This window comes from Diorhabda carinulata, chromosome X (genome assembly GCF_026250575.1).
Source record: "Diorhabda carinulata isolate Delta chromosome X, icDioCari1.1, whole genome shotgun sequence".
NCBI lineage: Eukaryota > Metazoa > Arthropoda > Insecta > Coleoptera > Chrysomelidae > Diorhabda > Diorhabda carinulata.
In genome coordinates, this window is record NC_079472.1 from 14526818 (window position 1) to 14539929 (window position 13112).

Consider the following 13112-nt stretch of genomic DNA (forward strand, 5'->3'; position numbering starts at 1 on the left):
TAAAATTATTTTAGTGAATATTGGAGTTGGGGCTGGTGTTATCACTTCTGATAAACCTCCCTTAAAATATAAAATCTGTATATTGAGCTATCCTACAAGCTTTGGTCGAAATTCAATCATGAAACCTACAAAAAACTGTAATTATAACAGATGCTTTAAATACCTTGAGTTCCTCAAAAAGTATCTCCACCAACAACCGGCTTGAAATACTTCATCTAATACAAAACATCAACTCAGATGTCAGATTTTTGTGGGTGCCCTCTCATCAAAGAATACAAGGAAACGAAGATTCTGACAAACATCCAAAAGACGCGAGGCAGTGGTGTACATATATCAAAATAAAAATTAATTCTAATCTAATCGAATGCTAAATAAACATTCACCACGTAAAAATATAATCAAAGAAACCGATCAAAATATATTATCCTGAAAATACTTCGTCTTATAGAAAGATTTAAATGGCGATGTGTTTAAAATGGATAATCGATTATGAATGATGCTAAACTGAATGAAAATGGTATCTGCAAGGTGCGGCTATTGCTTAACGCTGATTAAAAGCTCGATCTCGTTGAACAACGAAATCCCAGAAATCCTTTGAAAAGTCAAGAAATGAAAATCTGATTCTGAAAATTTGTTGGAGTCAACGAAATCGATAATTAGAACTTCCGTTATCGTGAATCAGATTCAGAATAATTCTGAGATAGTTCAGATTCATTAGCGTGTTCTCGAAATATGGAAATAAAAATTTTTAATCGTCATCATTTCTATTAAATGAAATTTCTCGGTGTAGTCTTCAGTCTCCAATCCCTTACTAATGTTCTGTATATGAAAACAGAGCTACGCGTTTTAAGGAACGATAGATAAGCAGCTTTTTTCGTCTTTAAATCAATAGCTATCTTGGGCTTTTTATTCTGATAGCTAACTACCAGTGCGATGTTGCCTATAACAAGTTTATCTTACTAAATGATAAACGAATGGAAAGTCAGTTTCTAATAATTTTGATCTAATCATCGTGTATCATGTATCAATCGTGATTGTAAACATATGAAAAATTATTGAAGTACAAATTGTACATATAGGGTGAGACATCTGTATTTGTTTGGCCCCAGTCGACAAACGGTGGTATTTTTCAAAAATTTTTTTTTTAATAGTCGTAAAATGAGATAGAAAAAGTGAATATTTGGGACGGCCGAAATATGTGATAACTAAATAGTGATAACATCGAAAAAAACTGATTCATTCATTCATCAAAAGAACACTGGATCCATCACTGTACTCCATAGTCATGGGATTGTATTTATTTTTATTTTAAAAAAAGTAAATTTCAAAAAATCGACTGGATTTGGGAAAAATGAAAATACTTAGGAGATCGGCATGGATATAATTCATGAATTGATTAACTACCTACTTTATTCACCAGATTTGACACATAGCGACTTTTTCTGTCTTCTAGTCTTTAATTTTCTCTGTTTCTGTGTTTTCAGTATATTCAGAAGCGTCAAAAGATACAATTACTTCTCTTATTTCCAAACTTGAGGCGGTTTTGAAAAATTTTCTAACTCTATAAGAAATTTCAAGATTACTATCCAGTCATTTCTACTCAATTTATATAAAGTAATAAAATAAGTAGATACAAGTTTACAAGATTAAGAAATTCTGTTTAAACCTGCCTTTATATTGTGTATAAAACAAGTAATTCTCAAAAAACTTGAGCCGGATCTGAAAGAAAAAAGATGTGTTGGTACGCGGGCCGTAATCCAGGCGCGCCTCTATGTAATGTTATAACGGTAATTCTGAGATCATAACTGTAATTGACAAGGCGCTGGTAACCTAGTGGACGAGGCTGCTGCTAGTTAAGAGTGAGTCGTACCGCTATTCGTTTTAAACACACACGGTTGTTTATAATGGGAAAATAAAGATTGTTTAATATTTTTTTTTTAATTTGAGAAATGTACAGTTTATATTATGAAAAGATTCCGAAAAGGTGAAAAAAGGTTTTTTTTTAATGATAAAAGACACTACCACTTTTTTTGATGACGCTACTTAAGTTTTGAAATATGTCAATACTGATTTGAATATGTCAAATCTGACATTGACATAATGAAGTTTGACATTTTTAATGATGAACCTACTCACAACGTGTTGTCATACGAGTGTTATTTGAGTTGTTTACATATACTTGAAACATTCATCATCACTCTAGTGGATACCAAAAAACGATGAACATGAAAAACGAAGCTATAAGAGAAAATTTAAAACGAGATCGAAACCACTGTCACCACTGATAGAAGATCGATGTGCTAAATGGGTTCAAATAATATGTTTGGGAGGTACCTCAATGGACATTTGGATAATATTTTGAAAAGTAATAAAACATATCCGATTATAAATATTTGTTTTTATTTTTCTATCTCAAAAATTCAGTAGAGACCTTCGTATATTCGGGTTCTCACAAAAATGATTCAAATGAGAAGCAAAGCAAAAAACGAATGAGGTTAATGAAAATTATTCAAAAACAAATGAGTTTGTTATCGAATAACACAATTTTTGAAAACAAATTTCTCTTCTTTTTTTCAAAAATACAATTTTCTAAATTTGATGATAGCTTGTTTTTGAAGAAAACGGTTTTTGATGACAAATGATAGTTATCTACTTCATAGATAGTTTCTTCATTGAATAACATTTTGTCATCCAAAAAATGAATGAGGTTATGAAAATTATTCAAAAACAAATGAGTTTGTTATTGAATAACACAATTTCCCTTCTTTTTGAGAAATGCAATTTTCTAAATTGGATGATAGTTTGCTTTGGAAGAAGTCGGTTTTTGATGACAAATGATAGTCATTTACGAGTACTTCTTTGATAGTTTTTACATTGAATTACATTTTATCCTTGAACATTGAATGACATTTTCTCATTGAAAAGGAGTTTCAAACTCAATTGATTATGATATTAATAATTGACTTTAAAGAAATCTAGTATGTCCAATAAAACAGCATTTTTAAGAAATAAAAAGTTATAATCAAATTATGAAAAAACAATTTTTTTGAAACCCAAAGCAAAAGTAGAATCCGGAGATCAGAATAAGTGAAAATGACACAATAAATTTGGATAGTTTACTGGTAGTTCTGACCAATTTCATATAGGAAAATTGTTTTCAAAAAAGATGGTCGTATTCTAATTGTAGATTGTGTTGACACCGTTCAAAACCTTATAGAAACACCCATATGTATTCTTTCTCATCCTATAGAACTAGCTTATGTATACTAATATTAAATCGTTGAAAAACTTGATTTCCATGATTTAAATTTTGTTCTTTCATCTGCGAATGCATTCAGTAACATTTTCCACGTTTAACAAGTTATATAACTTACCTGTCATAGTATTTGGTGGTGAAGCTGAAGGTGTAGGTCTTTGCGAAGTTGCTGTTGAAGTCGTACCGACTTCTGTTCTCGTTTCACTGGGTGTTGCTGGTACTGTAGTGGCTGCGGGAGGCGGAGGCGATGATTCAGAAACGACAGCCGCCGCGACGGATGCATTCTCCACCTCCTGCAGCTCAATAGTGATGACCTCTTGACCGGCCAGTTTCACTTTTTTTATTATTAACCCCGTCGAGGAAATTTTGTAGCCGTATTTCAAACAGTTTTAGTGGAATTATTTGGATTTGGTTAATTTAATACCTGCACCTAATCGATTGTGAGAAAAAAATATTTAAACTAACTCAAGACTTTCAATAATAGTAAATATCAACATTTTTTGTGTTTTTCCAATGTTCCCTTTGAGACCATGAACAATGTGTCTACGTTTGTACAGGTTTACATTTTAGAAGACTTTTCGTTAATGCACATGTTTCATTAAATGTTTTCTCTACTTTTCTCACCGATCTTGGAATGAAGAAATTGATAAATAATAGAAGAAGACTCCAGCGACTCAATCTTGAATCGCATAATGTTCTGCATTCTGCATCTAAATAGAAAAAAGAGACTATGGGGGTGGTTACTTAAGTTTTGAGATATGGCAATATTCATGATAAATAGTTACTATATTTAAGAAAAAATTGACAGGGAATTTCGTTTGGTGTCTTTCCCAATAATGGTAGAAATATCACTACTGAAATTTTTTCATTTCACTGGATTTTCCAAGGCGCTCAATTCAACCAATTTATGTACTCTTTAGAATAGAGTTGCCACAAGGAGTTGCTCTAGTTGGCTTTGCAGACGATGTCGCCTTAGCGGTAATAGTTCTAACAGAGCAACTCCTGATGTACTTGGTTAACACAGTATTGCAACTCGTAAAATTGAATGAAAACGTCTAGAGCTAGCGCCAAGAAAAACGGAAACTGTGCCGTCGACACATTAAAGGAAAATTAGACAAACTTGGTTCAAGTTAGGCGTTTGGCCAGACACGAAACTCAGCTTTAAAAAAACACGTAGAGAAGTCAATAGAAAAAGCAGAGGAAGCTCTTTCAACTCTGTTTCCAAGAGGAGAATCCTTTCGAACGTGATCCAGAGCAAGATTTTGTATGACCTACCAGTATAAGATACTGTCTACGAAAGAAAAACTTCTATTAAATCGCTGACACGACTACAGAGGTAGATGGCTGTACGAAAATGCATTGCCTATCGGAATGTATCTGCCGAAGGAATAAGGATAATCGGGTACGATGGAGTGTCGAAAGCTAACGCAAAAACATTCAAAGGTGGCACCGACTCATGCCTAAGACCTAAGTCTGGGTGAACAGGAAGCATGGGAAAACTAATTACTTCTTAACACAAGCACTCCCAGGTCATGGATGCTTTCGTACGTACCTATATACCAGGCAGGGAAGTAAGAAACGTGGAAGAAGTTTCAATAGGAACCAAAGAGAAATAGAGTAGGAACTAGATATAACGAAAGACAGCAATTGCAACTAAGCAATACGAGGGCGGATACCATTGCGAAGTGCAAGAGTCCAGAGAGGTTTTATTCAGTAAGAATCCGTCACAAAACGACAATGACGCCGGGTGTCTGTGAGGATTTCCTTTTCTACAGAAAAAAAAAAGTAATATATAAAGCAATAGCTGCCTTTTAGCCTGCATTTTAAATAAGGAAACTACGGATTTAAAACCGCCAAATGTTTATGTAGAAAGATCTTTGGGGAGGCTAATTAACTCAAAGAAGTATTCAATTTGTGACCATGATTCTGAGGCTGTTTACTTAAGACAAACATGTCAGTATTTATAAATTAGATTGAAAGGTCATCGATACGATAAAAAGTAAAACATGAGAAAGCTATCAATAGAAAGATCTTAACAATTTGAGTAAAATTTGCATATTTTGTGAATTCTAATGGAACTACGAATCATCTGATTGCTGCTACAAACTTTTGAAATATGACAACTAAGGAATAATTATTTTTTGTGGTTGAGACAGAACTTTATTTTCATATTTAAAATCGTACATTTCAGCCTGTTTTGTGAAACTAATTTCCTATAAAGAGATTTAAAATCAAGACGATTTAATTTAATTATTTATAATAAGGAATGTACTTCGTAATTGTTTATTTTGTCAAAATTTGTTTGAAAAGTTTTAAAACGTACCTTTGAATGAATAAGTCGCCGTTTTATTACAAAAAGTCGAGTAGAAATTTAAAAAAAATCCGATGTATAAAACACCAAACACGAAAAAAAATTACGAGACTCCATTGAACACCAAAAACGTGTGAAAATCTGGTGTAAATTTCAGTCAAGCCGATTTTTTTCAGTCGATATCAGATCAGTCGAATTTAGAAAACAGTCTTTTTATTATTATTATTATTATTATTATTATTTATATTGCTATGAATTCAAGAAAATATCGAGAATTTTACTAAAGGCCTCTCTATTAATTAAAAATTCGAAATTTTCATATGATTAATACCGAAATACACTAAACACTACAAGAACACATTTGGGTTTAATGGGTTTAAGTAAACACTACGCTCGAAATCAATATTTTTCCAATCGATTTAAATGCAGGTTAGAAGAACAAGAAACTAGGTCTTCGATATATGTCGGATTTTCCGTGATTTTAATAACACTAATTATAAAAACGGTCATTTGCACTTGATTTTTATAAAACGATGGGCTTTTTACGCGATATTTCCAACCCTGTTAGCTTTTTAATTCGGTTTCTCTTCTTGAAACGATGCAATCTAGTTTCGAAATGTACCACTAGAGTATCACGATCGAAGGTAGGTTCACAAAGGGACATTATGTTGCGACGAGGGATGAATTCTTACAAAACAAGACAACAATATAAAAAAATGTATTGTTTAAGGTTTTTTTAATCGCTTTAAACGTTTTGAAATGTTCTAAAATAGAGTTTTTTTCAATAACTTTTTTTAAGACTATTAACTTGATCATGCGATGTTCTGATCTTGAAATACGTCTCTTGTAAGTGAAACCAATCGACTTTACGTTTATTTAGAATCTTTGACAGTATATAAGTGATTTTTCTTGTCTTTACAAGTCACAATCAATCCAAACGAAACCAAAATCCAAGTCTTTATGACACTAAAGTGAGGTGACTACTTAGAGGGTTTGTTCGAGAGTAGTTTCGATATCTAATTTTTGTCTAATGTCCACTTATTAATTCAGATTGATCAAAATGTTTTTTCCTCAATTTTCTTCCATGAAAACTTTCCATTTTTGAGGATGAGTATGAGAAAGATGAATGAGATTCTCGTTTGACCAATATTTGCACTTAAAATCAAGTTTGATGTAGTGATTCTTCTAAATAAGTGAATCTCAAATATACCTGAGAAATATGTTGATATCGTTAGATTTTAAGTAGTTGTAAGGGATCCCCCGAAGTTGGTGAAATTATTAAATTGAATTAAGAGGACAAAGTTTTGGAAACTTCTATCCGAAATCGATCGCAATGTTTTAGATCCAGTTTTTTATAATGCCAGTTACATTTAGCAATCATTGAAAATGTAAAATGGGATTTGATTAAACTCAACCATGATAAAATGAGGTTTAGGAATATACCTCAAATTGGAAAATCTTTATAGTTCAAAATATCTTATAATAACATCTTTTATGTCCAATTTTATTGTTGTGTACTAATCTATTAATGAAATTCGTTCCCTAAAGATCAAGAATGTCTCTAGCTGCCAAATATCTTAATTTTCTATTCCATTTGCCCCCAGGTGTAGTACTCTAGAGCTTCAAAGTCATTCACACTTCAAGTCAAGCTATAGTTTCGTACGAATTTACGTGCTGCATGTTCGTTGTTTATCAAAGCATTTTGAATGAATTAATTGAAAAAGTGAACGTCCAAGAGGTGGATATCCAGCTAAATGGGTAGACCAAACAAAATCCTTAATAAATATGAGGCTGCATCATGCAGAAAAGATTGAAGAAGATAGGCAAGCATAGAAACAACTGCTGAATCAAATATAAATGGTGTCACTCCATCATTTGGAGGATAATGGAAAGAGGAGGAAGAATCTTAATAGATTCACTTTATTATTCATATTAACAATGATTAAGTGTTCTTGTTTTCATTGTCTTTGCTCCAACATCGTTATCAATAACTTTTTCCATCGTCTTTAATAAAAATAATATGAGGCTGTTCAGTCCAAAGTATTTGGGATCAGTAGTTCCTATTTTGGATGAGGTTACTTTGACCTTTCTACAACCCTTTGGAATAATTCCAGCTCTAAGCTACCCCGATTTATATGGGTCAAAAACGACAGGATTTAAAGAAGAGTTGGGAAGACTTCATTTACTTCTAACAACCTTGAAAGGTTCTAAAATCCGATTTCACTGCTACGTACGTGTTAGCCTTGTTTTTCTCGTCGCTCTACTTTACTCTTCATTAAGTTTTCTTAAGTCAGTTTTTAACAGTCTTTGCTTCCAGCTTCTGGTAAATCTGCTAATGGTTAAAAAATAGGTAGATTCGGATGGCCTAAGATGGAAAAATATTTTTCTGAATCAATTTTTAAGTTGAAAAATCCGTTACATTAGGGTATGCTTGTGGACTATCCATTCAATAGATCTGGTTCATTCAATATAGATCAAATAAATCTAAATATGTAAAAAAAATAGCCAAAGGTGATGGTGAATCAACTTTAGGGGATGGATTACCAATTAGATTTGCTAATTAGATACTAACAACTGCTTTTGTTAAGTATGTTTCGAACTTTATTAAACCAAAAATTTGCTTGCTCCCTATTGAGAGGTCGAAAAATCAAATACCTGTAACATTTAGAGGAAAAAAAATAGTACAAAAAACGAATAAACTATTTGTTTGGAGATTTTTGTCAGTTTTGTAAGTTTTTTTTATAAAATTTCAACCTGTTCAATTACGTACTTGACTATTTTAACAATATCGAATATATTATGAATCAAAACCTTGATACTTTGCATAGAAAGAAAAATCAAATCTAAAATTTATTCATTGTGAAGCTGCCTTTCCAAGGACGCTTGCGTCGAAAGGATGCGAGACTTTATTTCGATCGCGGAATTGTAGAAGTGGAATTTATTCTTCTTGTTTACGCCTAAAGCGTAACTGATAAACCATGCATATTTGAAAAGGGAAAAACAGCCCGATGAGGAATTTGAAAATGATAACCACAAATAAATATTTTAATACCAGAATTCTACACCATTGAATCGTAAGAAATTGATAGAAATCAACGTATTTTCAATTCAAATCAATATCCACATCCATCCAAAAATATAGAGTGGAAAAAATTCGGAAAAGTTTCATCTTCTGAAAAAAGAGGTTATTTAACATCGACTTCTTTTCGGTTTGTGGTAATTGAAAATTCTAGTTCCTCATTCTTATATTTCACAAAAAAATCGACAACTGAAAAGCGCAGCTGTGAAAGGTTGAAATTTGAATGTTTTATTTCCTATGAAAGTTAAAAGCTGAAGCTGAGAAATAAAGTGAAAGTTTATAGGATAAAGTTATGAGAATAGGGTTTGAATATGATCTGCCAATTTTATTAGATTTCCAAAATGACACTCGAACCCACAAAAACGAAGATAAAGGCAAACCAAAGAATATCAAAATGTTTCCAAACCAACACATGATTGAAACAGGGAGATCCGCTATCCACCTACGCTAGTTTGAATAGAACAGGGACACTAAAGGACAAGGACAACGCAATTACTGCTATACGCAGATGATGCACTGATTCTTTTCACATAGGAAATTTGCAGAGCCTTCATAGACACCAAAGAGACAGTGAATTCTACGAGTTGATAATTCGAAGTTCAAGATACACACAAAGGAAATAAGGAACAATAAGTTTTATATTACAACTGAATGAAGAAACAGTGACGATTATACAACAAGTTCAATGTTGTATCTTTTAGTGGTGAGGGAGAAAATCTAGAAGCCAGTATGACAAAGGGAAGTAAACAATTAGGAGCACTAAATGCGATAATAAGATCCAAAAAATCTCCAATAAGACCAACAGTGAGTTACGGAAGCGAAATGTCGATTCTTAACAAACCAGAGAAACAGAAGTTGGATATCTAAGGAAGGAAAATACTCAAGAGGATAGTAAGGGGTAGAAAGGAGGGAGAAAAACAAATTTTGACATACGGAAATTATTTGGAGAAGCAGAACTAAGCAAAATAATAAAATTCAAAAGAATAGAGTGGCTGGGTCACTTACAGAGAATACCAGATTTTAGACCAACAAAAAAAAACGATCATCTGGGATTAGATCGTAGCGAGTGCAAGAAAATTAGAGAATTTCAGGTTTCTAACTGGTCTGAAATTCCATAGGAGCATACTTTCTGAAATGTGTCGCATGAATTTAGAAACACCCTGTATATTAAAGTCCTCAAGTACAGGGAAAGTCTCGATGGTTATCAAAATTAACTGGACCTCGACTTTTCCAACAAAAATTGCAATCTTGAAACCAACCACTCAAGTAAATAGGTCACCAATGTTGGTGATGCTCAATTTCCGTATCCATTTACTAAGCAGATTTAGCAGCATTCGACTTCTGGATCTTCTTTAAAATCAAAAAATGTTAAAAGGAAAACATAGGAGAGATAAAACCAATTCTAAAAGAATTAATATTTTGTGTTTTCCTTTATTAATTATTATTATTTGCAAAGTAACATTTTTTTTTATTTTGTATAAATTTTTGTATATAGTATGGAGGAATGAGAAAAAAAGAAAGACCAAGGAAAATATGGTATGCAGAGATGATAGAAGATCTAAGATACCCAAATTTTGTAAAATTTTTCGTGTCACAAACTTTAATCAATAAATTGTTGTGTTGAGACGAAATTTTCGTTTCGCTTAACAACCCGTCGAGACGAGGTCAACGTTTTTCAATTTATTTTTCAAATTACCGGACGATTTCGTTGATAATAAAAAAGAGGGCGATTTATACGACTAAAACTTCATTTGCATGTCTATGTAAATGAGAGTGATTAAAATAAAAGTTGCCAAATCTAGCTTCTAAATTATTTTTGTTGCTTGTATAGAGTGTGGATTACGTGCGATTCAATGAACTTATTTGATATCCAAATAAAATATTCGATTGGATATTTAACAAAATTTTGTTTATTTGATTAATATATATCGGGAACATAGTGTTAAAACAACAACGTTCGGTTTAAACTAACTTATAATCTAACAAAGTAAAAAAGAAATTAATCAGTTATATTATAAGAGTTTTTATAGAAACAACTATTAGTATAAATATGAATTCTATTCACGATTTATTGCTACGTTTATATAAGTTTTATTTATTTCCGAAAAAGCCTTTTATAAATATACAGAGGTCGGCATAAGTCAGGCAACGCTCTCGAAAAATTAAACCTGCGTAAGGTGTGTGTGTTTTTGAGGGCCACGTGATGGGTTAAAGTTATCCAGAAAAGCTCGAAGATTTACGTGTGCAAATAGACAACGACCCAACACCCACGAACATCCGTCATTTCATACAGGATGGAGCTTAGTCGCACTACACGTTATGTGTGCGTAACGAAGTTTCGTTGAGGGCTCTACAAGGTCATGTGACCTGACCCCCTGTGATTTCTTCCTGTGGGGTCTTCTCTGACCTCCTAACTACAATTGCTCTCCTTTGAGAAACTTGGCCGTAAATGCATTGTTTAAGATGGGAATCAATTTAAAAATATGAAGTAACCTACTGGAATTTTTTTAATAAATTCATTTCCACGCTACATCTTTGTTTGAAAATTTTATTTGTTTCTAATAGAGCTATTCTATTGGTGAAACTTTGAAGTTTGATTTAGAAGTTCTATTTAATATAAATATTTAATAAATAAAATTATGTGTTTATATTAAATGTATCCCAATTTTTTTATCGAATAATGTAGTGTAGTCAGAAGCGAGAAAATATACTAAATTCGAACTCAACTTAGTGGAAATTTGATCGGGAAATTCTATCTAAACAAACAAATTAAGTGCGCTCAAAATGTTCCAAATATAAAAGCTTCAAAAACAAATCTCAGTTTAAAAAAAAATTCACCACTTAATCTTCTCACATTGTGCCATACATATTTGGCGTTATAACTGTTTATATTGAAACCGTTTTATAATTTAAATAATTTTGGATGCCGGTTATGGTGTGTTGAGGTTTTGTTTAAAATAAATAAATTTAATGACAATGATTAAATGTTCATTTTATAATTACAAACGAACTTATAATGCCTGAAATTCCACAAGATCTTCGACCCAATAGCTTCATGATAAAAGTATTTTGAAATATGCAAATCGCTTCATAAAGTCACGACATATCAAAGTTATGCTTTCCCCAATAAATGTTTATATATAATAAATTTTTGTATAAACTTTACTACTACGATAAATTAATACTTTTCAGCTCAAACTTTCCTAAATATCATTATTTTTGTTTCGTTTTAATCAATTTTTAAACCCATCCGTTTCCTTTCTGTAACTATCGATTGAGTCAAAGGCCTGTTGGACAACATATTTCTATTGGGGTAACATATACACTGCGACCCAAAGAATATCTTTCTTACTGCGATATACTGGGACCCAGTTTTTACAGCTGATCTGCTAAATCTAGCGTCGATAAGACTCCTATCAACCTTCTTCTCCAATTCTTTTTTCATTGTTATATAGCTGATTCCACAAAATGGTTCACCGCCCACGAAGGGCTTGTCTGCTTCCGCTTCCGCTTCCGCACATCTTTATTATTCTTGCCTGGCTCGTTTAATTGTTCCAGGCGATCCAAAACGAGTTTAGATTTTAGGCTGTTTGGCACATTGAAAATCTTGGTGAATAATTTGAAGTTAAAGTACTCTAGTTCACACGTAATATTAAAAACTTAACCTCGGTCGATTTTCGTTTGTTCTGGTCGTATTTTTTTCACGGTTCAATAACTGGACTAAATTAGGATACCTTAAAGTTAACATTAAACAAATTTGTGGTGAGACAAACTGTATAGTTACATATTATAATTTAACCGAATGCAAAATCATCGTGTTTCGTGCAGTAACGTTTTTTAGCATACATCGCGGATTTTCTTCTTATTTCTTGTGCGTAAAAATTCGAAAGTAGCTGGGGCCAAACCACAAACACGACCAAAAACTCGGCGGTTGATTGGCCGGTCGGTGACCTTTACTGTTCATATTCGGATTTAGAGTTGGGACTAACGGCTTTTCATTAATCACGATTAAATCGTTATTTTGAATTCTTTCATTTATAAACTTTTATTATCCTTATTTGAATTTACTTGTTATAACAATGTAATATTGAAATAAATGAGAATTATATACAGTGTGTCGCATTGCAGACGAAGACACCTTTTTATCTTCATCATTAACTAACTGGACTGCGAAGAACTTGACAGAATTTATACTTTATTATCTCAATAATGAAAATATTTAAAATTGTTTAATATGATTTTGAATAAGACATTCGGATATATTTGGAAAGTACTTACCTCTGATAGTGCTGGGCATTGTATCATTTCCTTAGAGCAGCAACAAGTGTAGTAGTTAACGAAGTTAAAGGAGTTATAATAGTAACTAACGAAATTTACAACAATTTTGATTTACACCTTTTTTTTCTTACATATACCGAAAATTACACGATACATGTTCGTGCTTCAAATTCATCTACTGCTATATA

General features: G+C 32.3%; 1 protein-coding gene across 4 annotated transcripts in view; it reads right to left on the reverse strand.

Moving 5' to 3' along the window:
* The window catches only part of LOC130901159 (probable nuclear hormone receptor HR3), a 112618-nt gene extending 106431 nt beyond the window's left edge, over nucleotides 1–6187 (reverse strand). For 2 of the 4 annotated variants that reach the window (XM_057812292.1, XM_057812297.1), the window contains exons 1-2: nucleotides 5580–6187; nucleotides 3375–3686 (exon numbers count right to left, since the gene is read on the reverse strand). In XM_057812292.1, coding sequence (XP_057668275.1) covers nucleotides 3375–3381 — 7 coding nt within the window. In that variant the 5' untranslated portion in view covers nucleotides 3382–3686; nucleotides 5580–6187. Of the gene's footprint in view, nucleotides 1–3374; nucleotides 3988–5579 lie in introns of those variants that run through there. The other 2 variants (XM_057812296.1, XM_057812291.1) reach the window with 2 other exon arrangements.
* Between the last annotated feature and the right edge of the window lie 6925 nt (nucleotides 6188–13112).